Source organism: Rhinolophus ferrumequinum, chromosome 5 (assembly GCF_004115265.2).
Source record: "Rhinolophus ferrumequinum isolate MPI-CBG mRhiFer1 chromosome 5, mRhiFer1_v1.p, whole genome shotgun sequence".
Classification (NCBI taxonomy): Eukaryota; Metazoa; Chordata; class Mammalia; order Chiroptera; family Rhinolophidae; genus Rhinolophus; species Rhinolophus ferrumequinum.
The window spans coordinates 38,154,525-38,171,068 of record NC_046288.1 but is presented as its reverse complement, the minus strand read 5'-3'; the positions used below and the strand labels follow the sequence as shown (position 1 = coordinate 38,171,068).

General features: G+C 41.7%; 1 protein-coding gene across 1 annotated transcript in view; it reads left to right on the top strand.

The window, feature by feature from the left end:
- The first annotated feature begins 3,499 nt into the window (after nucleotides 1–3,499).
- HPSE (heparanase) overlaps nucleotides 3,500–16,544 on the top strand; it is a 31,988-nt gene continuing 18,943 nt past the window's right edge. The window contains exons 1-2 of the mRNA XM_033106646.1: nucleotides 3,500–3,859; nucleotides 14,784–14,929. Of these exons, the coding sequence (XP_032962537.1) occupies nucleotides 3,618–3,859; nucleotides 14,784–14,929 (388 nt within the window). The 5' untranslated portion in view covers nucleotides 3,500–3,617. The remainder of the gene's footprint in view (nucleotides 3,860–14,783; nucleotides 14,930–16,544) is intronic.

Below are 16,544 nucleotides of genomic sequence, written 5' to 3'. Positions count from 1 at the left end.
GATGCACCTCATATAATCTCCTTAATGGATTTAGTTTTAGTCTTTTGGAAATGAAAGGTTTTTCTTTCTTCCTTTTTTCTGCTTTGTCACATCATCCCCTTAAGCAATGAGCCTGGCTGTGCAAAGGGAAAACTACAAAAAAAAAAAAAAGAACATAAGTTGGTAAAAGCATATATAAACTTTCAGAGGTAAGATAAATAATGTCTGAGGCTATAATGTAAAACATGGCGACTGTAATTGATAACACTGTATTGTATAATTGAAATTTGCTTAGAGAGTACAGCTTAAATGTTCTCACACACTTATACACGAGATAAATATGTGAGGTGATAAACGTGTTAATTAACTAAACAGGGGAATCCTTTCTCAATGTACATATATTTCAAATAACCATGATGTACACTTTAAAGATCTTACAATTTTATTTGTCAATTACACCTGAATAAAGCTGAAATTTAAAAAATATTATTAAAAATATTTATTTATTAATTCATTTAAAATAACTATAATAAACACATTTCATATTAATATAAATAACATTTTAGTGAAATATAACTATTTACTAAAACAAGAAAATTAGTGGGAAGAGTGGCATTGTTTTACATTTCTGCAAATCCCTTTCATGTCTGACTTAATAAAAGACAGCTGGATTCTCATATCAACTTCTGTAGTCAATCTGTTACATTACATTTGTAGCTTCTGGAAAATTGCACTGTACTCTCATGAGAGAATGAAAATGAAAAGAGCAAGTAACATCTTGGTATTATTATGAAGAGTTTTGACCTTGCAGATCCCCTTGCAAGGGTATCTGGGACCCTTCATGAACTGTGGACCACATTTTAAGAACTGTTGTTTTATAGATATTACTCTACATGCTTTAAATTTTTTTTTTAATTTTAACTTTATTGATGTGCCCCTCACACACTGATCCAGCTGCCCCAGCCTTCTCTCAGTCCCTTACTTCCATGCTCTCTCACCTTTGCGCATGCCATCTCCGTAGCTTCAAACGATCCCCATCCCCATCGCTGCCTAGTTGTTTACTCATCTTTCATATCTCGACTTAAGCATGACCTCCACAGGAACTCCCCCTGCCTCACATTCAAATCTTCCAAAGTACATGTGTAAAGCACCATGATCATCTTTGGAGCCCTTACCACACTTGCAATTTTACTTTTATGGGATTTTTAAAAAATACCACCTGTACGGGTGGCCAGTTAGCTCAGCTGGTTATAGCATGGTGCTAAAATCACTCAGGTTACCAGTTCGATCCCCACATGGGCCACTGTGAGTTGTGCCCTCCTTAAAAAATAAATAAATGAATGAAAATAGAAAAAAAAATACCACCTGCCTCTCCATTAAGACTGGAAGCTCCAGAGTGCAGGGACAGTTCCTGCTTGCTGCTTACCCCTGCCTAGCCTAGCTCAGTGCTTGGCACATAGTAAGCACCTAATAAATATTTGAATGACTAGATGAATAAACAAATATGTAAAAGCACAATGGGGATCAGCATGCACTCAATACATATCAACTTTCTTCTTTCTAGCCTGTAGCACATATTTACATTTCATGCCCCTTAAAAATGTAAAGTGTCTAAGTATAAAGTATCTCTGAAATGACAATTTCTATTATTATCAAATATTCCTGCTTCCCACGTGCCCATATATTCCTTTTACTTGGCATAGTGGATCAAACCAGCTTAGATCCAGGAGCCAGAAACTCATCTGATCTCAAGCACCAGATCATCATGTGTGTAAGTCACTTTTCTTCGCTTCCTCATTTATGTTTTCCCAGTTTCCATATTAGTAACGCACGTGTGGACCACACTGGCCCACATCTGAGGATGTCGCGAGGATTCACTATTTAGAAAACTCACAATGATCCACTTTTCAAGTATTCTAAAGAAATGGGTGTGACTTTTGCCCCACAAGGGCATGGTGTGGGATGAAGGATGAGTGTCATGACAAAGGCAGAAAAAGAGCTGAGGCATCTGCTTTTCCACCTCCACGTCTATTGTCATATGATCTCCTGGTAGCTTGGGCTTTACATATGATTTTTTTTTCTTATGTTTAATTGTAGGACACGAACCCGATTTCCGTTGCAAAATAGTAACTGATACATGCACAAAATCTCCAAACTGTAACCTTCCTCAACAAACAATCCACTTAACTTTTAAATTGCTTAAGAATACACAGATCTATGCAAACTAGATATAAATTTCAAAAGAATTCATTTTTACTTATTGCTTTATTGATTTGATGGTGCCGTCTAAGTGGAAAATTCTAAAGGGTTTGGTGTCGCATGCTTACTCAACAAATATTCATTGGATGCCTGCCAAGTGACAAGCATGGTGAACAAGCTTTTGTGAGTGCAGTAGTCAAGACAAACCCCCTCTCCGCTTTCACGGAGCTTATCATCTAGCTGATGAGGCCAGTGTGGAACAACACTCATCATGCTAACAAATGTGGTGAGTTCTAGCAAGTTCAGGATGATGTGACGGTGTGTCATAGGGACATCAGCTGCCTGGACTTTCAGGTAAAGCTTCTTTGAGGAAGTTACATTTCAGTTGAGACTGGCTGCCATCTGTACCGGGTTACGTAACTACCTTCACATCCCAATTCTGACACTTGGACTTATTAAGGTCTCAGAGTTTGGGTCCTGCGGTAAAATGAGGATTATATGCACCTGGCAGAGTTGTGGTAAAGCACAGGTAGGTATAGCACCCTCTCATGGTTTCGGGCATACAGTAAGCCTTAGGTGCATGGTGCTTGCTGTAATTACACATCAATATAGACATCAAAGGAAAACCAAAGAAAGGTTTAGCTAAGAGCTAAAGATAAATGTACAGAGGGGAAATTTGGCAAAGGCTCTACATTCAGGGTCAGTCAGTATCTCCACACTTACACAGAAGCTTCGTATCGTAAGTTTTAGATGTTGGAGCACCTACTGCTTTAAGGCTCTGCTAACTAGGGTTTTCATGAGAAGTTGATAAGGAATCTTTGGAGGTGCTCTTTCTAACTGTAGGGTAGCCAATGCCCAGGTCAGAGTCAGTCTTCAGACAAAAGTAAGATGCCTGGGAAACAGTTCTCTGGCCAGAGGAAACCCAGGTTAATGAGATGTTGGCAGGCTCATGTGACAAGCAGGTGTTTATAAACCAGGTGAAGGGGCAAGCGATGATTGATCAACTGAAGGCTTTAGTTAAGGGTCAGAAGACCTGGCGCCACCCGGATGGGACCTGGAAGGGGGAAACACTGGTGTTCCCAAATGATCGCTCGGGACACTACGCTTCGGGAAGCCTGCCAGGATGCCCGGCGCTCCTCCCGGGGCGCTCCCTCCCCTGGCCTCCTGGACGCTTGGATCCTGGCCATTTCCGCACCCATCAAATGGGTGTGGGTGATTTCGTAAACGGACGTGACCGCCACCGAGGGGAAAGCGTGCAAGGAAGTAGGAGTGAGCGGGGGAGGAGGGGCGAGCAGAAGAGGAGCTATGGGAGGGATGCAGGGCAGGAGGGGGAGGGATGTGGCGGAGAGAGCTACGGTACTGCAGGGGAGGAGAAGGCGCTGGGGCTTGGCGAGAGGAAGTGCGCGAGGTCTTGACTCCCGCGGCGCGATTGCTCGGGGATGGGGCAGCCAGGTGAGCCCGAGATGCTGCTGCACTTGAAGGCGGGGCTGCCGCTGCTGCTGCTCCTGGGGCCGCTGGGTGCCGTCTCTCCCGGCGCCCTGGCGGGACCCGCGCAAACCGAGGACGCCGTGGAGCTGGACTTTTCCACTGAGCGGTCGGTGCACCTGGTGAGCCCCTCGTTCCTGTCCTTCACCATCGACGCCAACCTGGCCACAGACCCGCGGTTCCTCACCTTCCTGGGGTAAGCGCCGGCCTGCGGGTCCCTGTGCCCCTGTGCCCTCTCCTCTCTTCCTGAAATCTGCGTCCGCCCTGCCAACCACTCTCCTCCTCTCCTCTCTTTTGCCACACGGAAATATCTCTCTCTCTCTCTCTCTCTCTCTCTCTCTCTCTCTCTCTCTCTCTCTCTCTCTCTCTCTCTCTCTCTCTCTCTCCATATGGAATTTCGGGGAAGAAACTTCCCAACTGCCCCAGCAACGCGCCCAGAAGCGGTCTGGGCAAGTGCACCTGGAGGGCTGTGATCGCTTGAATTTGCTGCACAGTGTATGACAAGTGAGACTGTGGACCCGGCTTCCGTCTCTCAAACTCTATTAGAAGGTTTATAAAAAAAAAAAAAAAAAAAAAAAAAACAGATGGAAAAGGCCTCAAAGGAGAATAAGCTTACTTACTCCATATGTGTATTTTAAAATTATGCATAGTATATATGTATTTTAAATAACTTTTAAAGAGCCGTTTTACGTTCACAGCTAAATTGAGCACAAGGTACAGAGATTTCTCATATTACCCTTTTAAAAAATCTAAATATTAAATAAACGAGACCTGGGAGACTATGAATAAAAAGATATCTGTCTGAGATGAGGCTGCAAAATGTGGCACTGCTTCATTAGCTCATCTGAGAAACATTGAGCCAGGTGCACTGACCCTTGCCCCATGAGTACAGGCTGATCCCAAGAAGTGACAGCCCCAGGTCATCTAGGCCACTCATCTAGGTCATGAGAGCCTCCAGAGATGGCCACACCTCAACTAGCGCAGACAGCTATGAGTATCACCATTGCCAACCACCTACCTGCTGTCCTTCCTGTGCCCACACTGTCAGCTGCTGTTACTAATTTCAGTCATTTATTCTGCAAATAAAAACAGGTATCCTAATGGTTAAGAGATTGGCAGTCTGACAACCCTGGCTTGATTACCAACTCTGCCAAAGCTGGGTAGCTTGGTTACTCAGCACCTTCAGCCATGATTTCTTCACCTGTAGAATGGAACTTTATAAAGCTTTCTTGTAGGATTGTTATGCGGATTTAATGAGATAATAAATAAGTCTTAGCACAGCGTTTGACAGAGAATATTTATAATTTAAATTAATTGCTTCTTCCTGGAAAATGATGAGTGTTTGCTAACCTTATTCACCAATTCTCGGTGTGTTTCTTCTGATCATGGTTAATCTCCATCTTTCCTCCTGTGAGCGGGGAAGGAGAATTTCCTGGTGGGGAGGAGTCCCCAAGTTTTTCTCCCCTTTAGGGGTAGGAAGCTGATACAGGCAGCAGCTGGTTGGGAGACAGAAAGATTACTCTGGAGAAACACAGAAGTATAAGGCTCCGTACCTAAGGACCCCAGGTCTAGCTTGGGGGATTGGTGGGGAGATAATAGAAGAGAGAGTGTGAGGATACTTAACTGAAAACAGAGGAATTAAGTAAATGACCACTTACTGAAAAGTGAGATCTCAAGTCCTCTTCTGCTGCTGCAGCCAGCACGCAACCCAAACCTCCCTCGAATCCCTAAATCCCACATTTAGGGATTCCTTCCTGGAGAAACAGGTTCAAATGAAAAAAACCTACAGTATGACTTTTTAGGTCCAGACCTGATCACCCTGCTGTCAAACGAACCAACTGACCAACACCACCCCCGCCTAAACACACAGAGAGCTTCCAATCTGCAATTTAGTGAGCATGATACCTGTGCTTCTTCTTAAACCCAGTCTCTTATTTCCCAAAGCACTCTTTCTTCCTTCCTGGCCCCCACCTTTTTGTTAAAGTTGGCAGATAACGAAAACAAAAAAAGCTTAGCATGCAATAGATAAAACTGTTCATTTGGTTAGCAAAACACAATGTATTGCAGTTCACACGGCTTCTCTCCAGGGCTGGCTCCTGGACACTACTGGTCCTGTCCTTAGCAGAGGCTGTCTGATGCCTACTCCCCAGAGGCACCTGAAAGCACATCCACACTACTTGTAGTTGAGACTTAAAGGACTGCAGCTCAAAGAGGCAGGAGCTCCCTCTCCTTCTCATCTAAGACCTAGCTTCTGAATTAGGGTCTGAGGGTCCAGCTCCCAGGACGGTTAGCACAGAGCCCAGGGTGGCCTGACCATCTCAGAAGACAAAGCATTTAGCTGCCCTCTCAGAAGACAACACAAAGCTTAATATCTGTCCACAGGAGCAAGGGGTGAGATGGGCATTGTTTTATTACAATTCCTCAAACGTGAAGATTATTATTGGGTGAAGATGTCAAGAGCTGAGCAGCTGAAAACTGAAGTAATAATAATAAGAGGATCAAAAACATAACTGATGCTAATTGAGCCTTTGCCATAAGCCAAGCCCTATTCTGAGCACCTCCTAGGTATGAATTCATCTAGTCCTTGATACAAAACTCTGAGGTCAGAACTATTATCCCCATTATAAAAATGAAGAGATTGAGCCTTAGGGAGATCCCATAACTTACCCATAGTCAGCCAGCTACTGTAAGAAGGAGCAGAGTTTGAACCCAGGTGCTAATTGCGGAGACCAGAGTACACAAAAAGAAAGTAAAGCAGTTTATATTTTTTAAGGGCAGCAGAGTAGGATATGGTTAAAAAAAAAAAAAAAAAGAAAAGAAAAAGAAAAGAAAAAGAAAGAAAGAAAGGTTGTCCAGAAACAAACTGAGAAGACTTCTATAATGAAATGAAGCACTGACCTGAGAGTAGGAGAATCGGGGGGTTAAACCTCTCAGGTACCTCCCAAATGACCTAAGCAAATTTAATCAGATGGCATGGTTCTGTTTTCCATGATGGCCAACAGAACAGATGGGTTTTTTCACATTTGCAATTAAAGAACACAGAGTACACAGAACTGAAATGCCTATGATAGAACAATCTAGAATTGGAAAGGAGCATCTTTTCAGTTTGCCCTCTTCCTAGAGGTAACTAATCAACAACACAGTCAAAACCATGCTAAGTCTGGCTCTGTGCTAAGCTCCAAAGATACCCTAGCCCTCAACGACGGGAGGGTCGAGACCAGCACTGCTCAATAGAAATAGAATGTGAGCCTCATACGCAAGCTACTGTACGTGATTTTAAATTTTCTAAGAGAAAATTTAAAACTACGTATGTAATGTTAAAAAAGAAACAGGTGAAATTAATTTTAATAACATTTTGTTTAATATAAGCTATCTGAAATATTTCAACATGTAATCAATATAAAAAATGAGATAGTTTACATTCTTTTTCGAACCAAGTCTTCAAAATCTGGTGTATATTTGATACTCATAGCGCATCTCAATTCAGACTAGCTACATTTCAAGTGTTCCACAGCCCCGTGTGGTTATTAACTACCAGCCTGGACAGTGCAGTACACATTTCGGTGCAAAGTGCTGAGTCAATAGTAGAGCTGATAGCAGTACCGCACGAAAGATGTGCTAAACAGAGACAGCAGTAATCGTTAGTGGTGCTTGCTTTTCATGAGGATTTGCTTATTTTTCTTCAGCAAATTTCATCCCTTTTTGCCAATTTGATAAGTATTTGTTAATAATAACTGTTGATAATCAGATTCCTGCATCTTCATTGACAACATTGTTTTTAATATTTGGTAAAGTAGTTATTATCAATGTCAAGTGCACGTTTTGATGACATGTTGGAAAGAGACCTACGGCCTGTATGTGCCTGTTGCTGACAGAAATAACCAAAGAGAAACAGAACTGAGAACAATCAAAGCCACATAGACTCCCATTTTCTGGTCCCTGAGCAGTGCTCCCCACTGATGGAGTGCTCATTCTTCTCTCCCCTCCCAAACCTTCTGTTGTGCTCCATGGAGCCCTTTGCATGGTAACCCTGCTCTATCCTCATAGACTATTCCTGCCACCTCCTTACTTTAGCAAAACTTGGCTCTTCTCTGAAGACCCAAGTAAAGTAGATGTGGCTCCTTCTCTGAAGTAGCCCTTTGGAGTAGAAGCTGGGCATTGTCCATACTGCAGGCCTTTTCCCATTCTCAGTGCAGCTTCTAGATGACTGCCCACTAGTTTGAACTCCAGACTGCTAGGGTTCAAATCCCTATTGGCTTGTTACCTTGGGCAAATTATTTAGCCTTCTTTTGTTCAGGTTCCTTATCTGTAAAATGAGGATAATAATGATACCCACCTCAACTGGGTTGTTTTGGAATTAAGTACAATAACCTACGCAAAGTGCCCCAAACACTCAGTTTGGACTAACGTGATGCACGCTGGAGATGACTGTCAGAACCCCAGGGTGAGGTTCCCAGTCTCCATGTCTGGCTGTCATCCCGTGCTCCTGTCACTGCGCTCTGCTTCCCTCTCGCTCACTTCTTATTGACTACAGACGTGCTGATTTCACAGTTTCCTCTCCACTCCCGTGTCCCACCATCATCCTAGATGACTTCAAGTCCACTTGAGTAAACTGTCTCTCAGTTTCTTCACACCCACATTTTACAACAATCTTTACTCAGTGTTGTACTGGAACCAGCTGGTGCCAGCTTGTGAAATGCGTGCATCTCCTCCCAGCTCTGCCTTCATTAACGTCAACACTGGGAGCTTCAAATCAGCCCTGGTGGGAATATTGACACCATGGAAATTGGCAAATGCTAAAAAACAGAACACTTTTCTTTTCAGGGAGCCAGCTTTCTGGCACACACGGCTTCACTGCATTTCAGCCGCCGAATGCCATGGCCATGCCTTGACCCTTTGCGTCACTAAGCACCTTTCAACACCTGAAATCTTAAAACCTCCCATTCTTGGATTATACTCCTTAACCTCTTAGCTCTTTCACTCTGTGGATCCCACCACAACTATTTTTTTAAGTACTTCCACTGAACAGCCTTCTCCTTCTCTCTACGTATTCCATGTCTAATTTGGACTTCTTAATTTATCACAAGAACCACTCCTATCACAAACTCCTGCCCCATTGTTCTTTCTGCTAGAGCGTCAAACTTAGCTTGGTTTGCCTGTATTTTCCCTCTTTGGAATCTATAAGGTGGCCATAAAGCTCAGAAATTTAAAATATTATCTAATCATGAATTGTAATGCATATTTATAAACCACTTTTATGTATTTGCCTCTGCTTCCAGTCTCAGTGTCCTGTATAGCTTGGCTGTTGAGCTCTTGGGGGTAGAAGGGAATTTCCCAGCCATGTGGATTGATGTTACAACGTGAATTCCTGGCCTCCGGACTTACTTGGCCCTTAGTGCTACCCCTTAACTCTTCATTTCCCTACTTCTCTCATTCTCCACTTCCTTCAAAACTCTGATCACACCTCCGCTTCATCACTCTTAGCCTATGACCACCTTTCTGTTTTCCAAAGAAAATGAAGTCACTAGACAGGAACCTCCTTTTCTTCCTGCCATCAAACCTACAGACATACCATGGTTATGTCCAGTTTTCTTCCTTTCTCTCTTCTCAGGCCACTTCTCGCAGCTGGGCTCCGAATCCTGTCCCCTCCTGTTCCCCAAGGACTTTGCTCTCAGTTATTTCTTCTCTTTAACCTCTCCCTTTTTTATTGGCTCCTTCCTCTCAGTATAGAAACATTCTCAGTCTTCCCCATCTCAAACACCTTCCTGCGCATATGCCTCTGCAGAAACTCTCTGCCTCTCTCTCCTTCCTTCTGTAGCCTTCCTTACTGCCCATTCCACCCTCACGCTGTCCCCATCATGGTGCCATAAAATCAATCTCTCCAGACCTTTTTTATTGCAAAATCCAATGAACAACCTTTCCATCCTTCCTATTTGGTCTCTATTATGGGTTTCAATTTTTGGGTGTTCCCCAGAAATTTACATGTTGAAGCCCTAACCCCTAGTACCCCGCTATGTGACCTTGTTTGGAAATAGTTTCATTGTAGACATAATTAGTTAAGAATTGGTCGTACTAATCCAATATGACTGATGTCTTTATATAAAGGGGAAATTTGGAGACAGACGTGCACACAGAAAGAATGCCGTGTGAAGATTAGAGTTCTGCTGCTACAAGGAACTACTGGAAGCTAGGAGAGAGAGGGCTGGGACAGCTCCTTCCCAGTAACGTCAGAGGGAGCATGGCTCTGCCAACACCTGGATTTCACATTTCTAGCCTCCAGAACTGTAAGACAATAAATGTGCCTTGTTAATACCACCCAGTTTGTGGCACTTCGTTACTGCAGTCCTAACGAATTACAGCCTCTTGGACATATTTGGCCTCTTGGACATATTTGGCAATGTGGACATTTGCAAACACTTTCTCATCCCTTTGGGTCTGTGTCACTTCCATTTCTAGGGTTTTCCCCCACCTCTCCAACAGTTCTTCTCCATTTCTTTCTTTAACTTCTCTTAAATGTTGATGTTCCTTAAACTTCTGATGTAGGCCTTCTTTTCACTTCGCGTAATCTCCCGAGTGGTCTCGCCCACTTCCATGGCTTGAATTACTATTTGTGTAATAGAGTGCTGGGAAATGTTTAACAACTGGCTCTCTGGGAGGAGGGGCCAGTTGTTAAACAAGTTTTTTTCTGAATTCTGTGGTGTAAATACTCCCACCGTGGCTACTCTCAATCTGCCAACAGTTTAACAACTGGTTCTCAAAATTAAACCATTGGCTCTCACAAGCTAGTAGAAGCCAGAAGACAGCTGGCTCTTGGACACTTTTGCTTTTGTGTCAGACCTAAGCATCTTATGTTTACATGTAAGGTAAAATAAAAATACTTGCAGACTTTTCTTTGCCCTAACAATCTGCTCTGGAAATGGAATATCTGAGCTGCTGCTTTTATGTGTCCTTTTCTTATTTCTATGTCACTATAGTGGTAGTTAAATTTTTTTCCCTTTCTTTTATAACAGAAATACTATACCTTTGATCAATTTTGTTTTTTATGACATGTGTTGCAGCTGTTTTAAATCTTGTTTTTGTCAGGGGGCACTGATATTTGTTCTCAAAGCAAGGAAATGTTCCATTGCAAAGGAGACAAACAAAAAGGTCTGTAATACCAATACTTTGAAGCATGTGATTTCCTTTACTTGGCAGGAGCCATAGCATTGAGTTTTAATTTTGTTCAGAAAACAGTCTTTGGCCCCATTTGCCCTTTCAGCAGGCTGGACTTGATTGTTCATTCACTTAACAATATTTATGAAGCACCAGCTGTGTGCCAGGCACTTATCTAGATGCTTCTCTAGGTGCTGTGGAGATCTGATGATCCAGACAGGTAAGGTCCCTGCTTTCACAGAGCTTATAACATCAGGGGTGAGGGCTGGATAGATAGTAAACCAAAGAAACAAACAAGGAAGCTAATTTTAGAGTGTGGTGTATGCCACGAAGGAAACAAAGGCAGAGTAATATGATGGAGCGTGAACCGAGGTGGTACGGTCACTACCTGGTACTAGGACATGTGAGCCAGGCCAGGCACAGATGTAAAACTTGTGATGCCACAGCTCCTTCTCCCGGGTGCTCGTTTCCCTTCCACTTCCCACAGAGCACCAGCCTCTCACCAGCTTACAAATATCAGCTACACTGATCTAAATGAGCTTCCCCTAATCCTCAAACACGACCAAAATGTCCAGGACCAGAATCAGTGTCTGGGCAAAGACAGTGAAACAGGGTCATCCTGGAGTGACTCTGAGGGAGTTCCTTGTGTCCGTTGTAGGGTGATGTCTCCACACCTGTGGGCTGGGGTTCCTGGTCACTAACCCTTAGACTGAGGACTCTCTAGTCTATCTATACCCTGCCTATGTGTCTCCTGAGCTCCACACACCAAGGCCAAGGGCCTAATGGGAATATGTTTCAGCCTGCTGAAAGGGCAACTGTTCCATTGGCATCTAGGACACTGAGTCGTCCCCCCCGCCCCCCCAGGCTATCATCTGTTCTTCATCTCAGCAAATGATATTACCTTCTTCCAAGATGCTTCCCAGGGGTAGTCCTTGACTCTTCTCCAACATTCAATTAAACACCAAATCTAGTATTTCTACTTCCACATATATCTTGAATTTATCCACCTCTCTCCATCCCCACTGCTGTTACTTTACCTCAGCCCATTACTTCCTGTCTACGTTAACACGACTATACTCTTGGTCCTTCTATTCAGTTATTTACACTGCAGCCTGAGGTTCTTTTCTGCAAAAAAGTCTGGTGAGGTCATACACTGCTTTCAATCCTTCCATGGCTCCCCACTGCCCTCATATAAAGTTGCAACTCCTAGACATGGTATAGGAGTTACAGGCCTTTTGTGATACGGTCCTGCTTGCCTCTCGTTTATCTTCTCTCAGCAACTCCCTACTCCCAGTCTCAGGCTCTGGCCACACCTGTCAGCTCTTCAGTGGTGGCATACGTTCTTCTGTCCCTGGTTTTTGCACAGACGTTCCCCACACCTGGAACACTTCCTTCAATCCCACCTCATGATTTTTGATCTGGATAAGATGTATTCCTTTCAAAGGTCTAAGAGTGAGGCCACTTCTCCTGTAAAACCTTTAACCACCCCTTACTCCCAGCCCAAAGATTGGGTTAGAATCCTCTTTGTTCTCATAGCACTGCTTTGGAATTGCTTGTTTACTTCTTCGTCTATATCACTAGACTCTAAATTACATGAGAACAGCAGCTATTTCTGTCCTATTTGCTGTTGTATCCCCAGCAACGAGCATAATGCCTGGCACCAAGTGGGCCTGCATGAACATTTATTGAATAAATTAATGGATGGCTATGTCTCCTTTATGTAAATCCTGGTTTCTTCATCTATTCTTAAACAGAAGCACATACACACTAAACCACTCTGTATACATTAAAATATCATGTGCTTATTATGGAAAAGTTGTAAAATACAAGAAAACAATGGAAAAGAGTCTATCATCCATTTCACCGATAATAATGATCACTGTTACCTCCTTCTATCTATATTATTCTCATTGTTGCAATCACACTATGCCTACAGTTTGCTCATTTTATTGTGGTAAAATATACCAAACAAAATTTGCCATTTTAACCACTTTAAAGTGTGTCGTTCACTGGCACTGAACATAATCACGCTATTGTGCAGCCATCACCACCATCCATCTTAGAACTTTCAGCTTCCCAAACTGAAACTCTGTACCCATTGAACACTAATGCTCTATTCCCCCTCCTACAGTTTATTTTTGTTTGGGTTTGTAGTAAAGTGGAGTTGGCTTCCTTCTGACCGCTTATTTAGTCCAAGTTAGCTTTCCCATTTATTTTCAAGTGGTTTTGAGGGTCCCGTGGCAGATGCCATCCTTCCTGGTGTTCTGTGCTGTCAGGTATTTCAGTCAGGGTGGATTCCAAGTTGATAACATTTCTGAAGTCTCACTTTGTGCTTCATTTCCTTGTTCCAGGACCCATGTACGTTTAGAGACCCATGAAAATAAGTTCTTTTAAGATCCGAAAAATCCAAGAAAATGAACTTTTAGGTCAAAGAAAATGTTTTAATATATAATATTAACATATTTGTCTTTAAAGAAATAAACAGTGTCATACAGTACAATTTAAAATACTTTTTATGAAGGAAGAGGCTCATGAAGAAAAAAGTGCTTAGATAACCATGTTTCCCCGAAAATAAGGCCTAACCGGACAATCAGCTCTAATGCTTCTTTTGGTGCAAATATTAATAGGAGACCCCGTCTTATTTTACTATAATATAAGACCGGGTCTTATATAATATATAATATAATATAGTATAATATAATATAATATAATACCGGGTATAATATAATACCGGATCTTGTATTAATTTTTGCTCCAAAAGATGTGTAGTTCACTGGCACTAAACATAATGCCATTAGAGCTGATTATCTGGCTGGGTCTTATTTTTGGGGAAACACAGTAGTAGAAGTAAAAAGCTCTCAAGTTACAAACAATAAAAAATGGTGGGAGGACTTGTGGAAGTTTTTTTAAGGCAGGAGTCTTATCTTTTGGTCAATTTCCATCTTTTAATTTCTTTTCTAAGCATAAATAAAGAAATCTTTCAAAAATTTTACATGGTGCTATAGATAAGCAGGAGTACATCTTAAAATTTTAAATTTTAGGTCAGGTCTTTAATCCTTAGGAAGTGAAGAACTATTGGCAATTAGATAATTTTCCTGGAATGATTTTCTGATTTGAAATGACCCCGGATGTAAACTAAAATCAAGCCAATCTGAGAACTACACAACATTGATTTTATGTGTTTTAAGAGCATTCCAGAAAGCAGTGGGCCAGGATCACCTGTGTGAGACTTTAGAAATATATGGCAGGGGTCCCTGTTACCTGGGTCTTCTGTTTTCTTAGTTTTGTTCACTTAAATATTCATGACATATTCATCGTTCTGAGGGAAGGGATTATAAATCATCTAATTCATTCCGTAGCACTTGATACCATTGTGAGCACATACTAGCACCTACCAGGAGCATTTTTGGCTTGATGAGAGGCATATAGAATTGCTCAAATGGAGGTGTCAATGATAGGAATTAGAATCTTATATAATTCTAAGTTAATTTGACTTGAATTTAAAAGGATGGTTTTCCTTGGAGGCGGGTGGTTAGGCAGAGAAGGAGGAATCCTAAGTCATTTATGAACTTATGTGGGAACATAAATTTTTGAAGACAATCTATTTTCCAAAAAAACAGAGTCATCTTTCCTGTAGTTTCTACTCTCTTAACTCCTTTCCTCCATCAATCATAAAAGGTGGTAAGTTTTTTGAAAGTACCGAACACTAGCCTAATGGCAAGTTAAAACATAAGCTCCTGCCAGAGTTAGAGCTCCAAGTTGCCTCCAGGTGCCTAGAAGAGCAGCCTTGCAATTATAAAGATTCAGATTGAGATGATTCCCCCGATATAGCAATATGATTTCTCCCTCCAAGGCCTGTACAGCAAGATGTTAAGAAGTAGGTCCACCAAGAGAAAAGGGAATAAACATGTTTGACTGGATTGTCTTGGAAAAAAATCATTTTAATTTCTTTTTTGTCTTCATAACAGTTCTCCAAAGCTTCGTACTTTGGCCAGAGGTTTGTCTCCTGCATACCTGAGATTTGGTGGCACCAAGACAGACTTTCTAATTTTCGATCCCAAGAAGGAACCAAGCTTTGAAGAGAGAAGTTATTGGCAATCTCAATTCAACCAGGGTGAAACTTTTTAAAGATTAACCATATATTTTAATTAACTTGAGTCAGTCATGAGCATTCAATAAGAGTTGAAGGGCTCCCAACTGACCTGTGGAGGCACCTACACAAAAGGAGGAAGCAGTGGGCAGGTTTCCTCCTCCTGATCTGATGTTTTCATGAAATGTGAGACCTCACCAAAAAAAAAAAAAGTGTGCTGGGCATAACTGAGAGTTAATTGTGCGTAAATAGGACAATGATAGTAGCTGAAGGACAGCTGTTTAGAGGGAGCATGTGATTAAAAATGCTTCCAACTGAAGAGAGTATTTCCAGCTGAAGACACGGTAATGAACTGAAACCCATTTATTCTGGAAATAAAATGTGGATGAAAGGTGTAACAAGGGACATGAGACACATGCTGCTTCTAAGAAAGGATTTTAAGACGATTTATTGAGCAATGATTCTCAAACTTTATTGACTATACATAATCACCTGAAGTGAGTTTTCAACATTGGAATACCTGGGCTCCAACCTTAGTTCAGAGTTTAGCAGGCTCCTCAGGTGATTCTGATATTGGAAGTCTGTGGGCTTCACCTGAGAAACCTGCTCTAGAGAGCCACAAGGCTTTGCCCCGTGTCTTTCATAAGTGCTATACAGACATCAAATGGAAGTTAAATCATTATCTTAAAATTACTAAAAATATCATTTACATTATTGAATTATAATAATGTATGTATAATTTACATATTAATGAATAATATTTCATTTTTTCATATATTACATATTTTCCTTCTGTTTATTTTCTTCAGTTAGGAAGTATTGAGAACAATTTAATCAGAAATTGGGCCAAAATTAATAGGGTAGCAATTAGAAAAAAATGGAAAAAGCAGGAGTGTTCTTTTGGAATAACAAATTGGAATAGTTTATGTTTAGACTTGGCCTTCTCCCACCAGTCATATGCATTCAGAAGATCTCATAAGTTTAGACCGGAAACTGTCCTTTGATCATCAATTTTCTTCATCCTGTTTGGGATGGTGGTAGTGGGGCGGGTCACTGGAAATATCCAAGTATTTCTGAAACATCCTTTGTGAGCACAGAGATGGATAAGGCACTGGCTGCCAGAAAGGCAGAATGTGGGACTTTCCAGAAAGGAAGTTGTTGGCATGTCAGCCAGCCCTGGCAGCTATTTCCTGGCAGCCGTGTTGTCTTGTGATAAAGAAACACTGTCTGCCTGACAAGATAGTGGTGGATTTTCCAAGTGCACATGTTGTGGTCTCAGAAGCTTTGATGTTACCAAATTTGAAGGAAAAAAAGTTAGCATTTCCTGTACTATCATTATGGCAAGAGGAAATTACCACATATCAGATATAGTCCACGTAAAACAGACTTCTATGTATTTTGAAGGTAAACCTTAAGAGAACTGAACTATGTTTTCTTCAGTGGGATCCTCTGGTAATTTCAAGTTTCTGAGAAGCCTTCTGAATTGTTAAAAAACCTGAAGTTATGTCCAATGTCCCTGTGGCCAATGTTTCTAAGGAAAACGGCCCTTTGGTTGGTTTTTTGTGGTGACTGGTTAGCCAGCAAATTTGACATATATAACAGAAAATATTTTCTCTGATCTCATAATACCTAATAACTA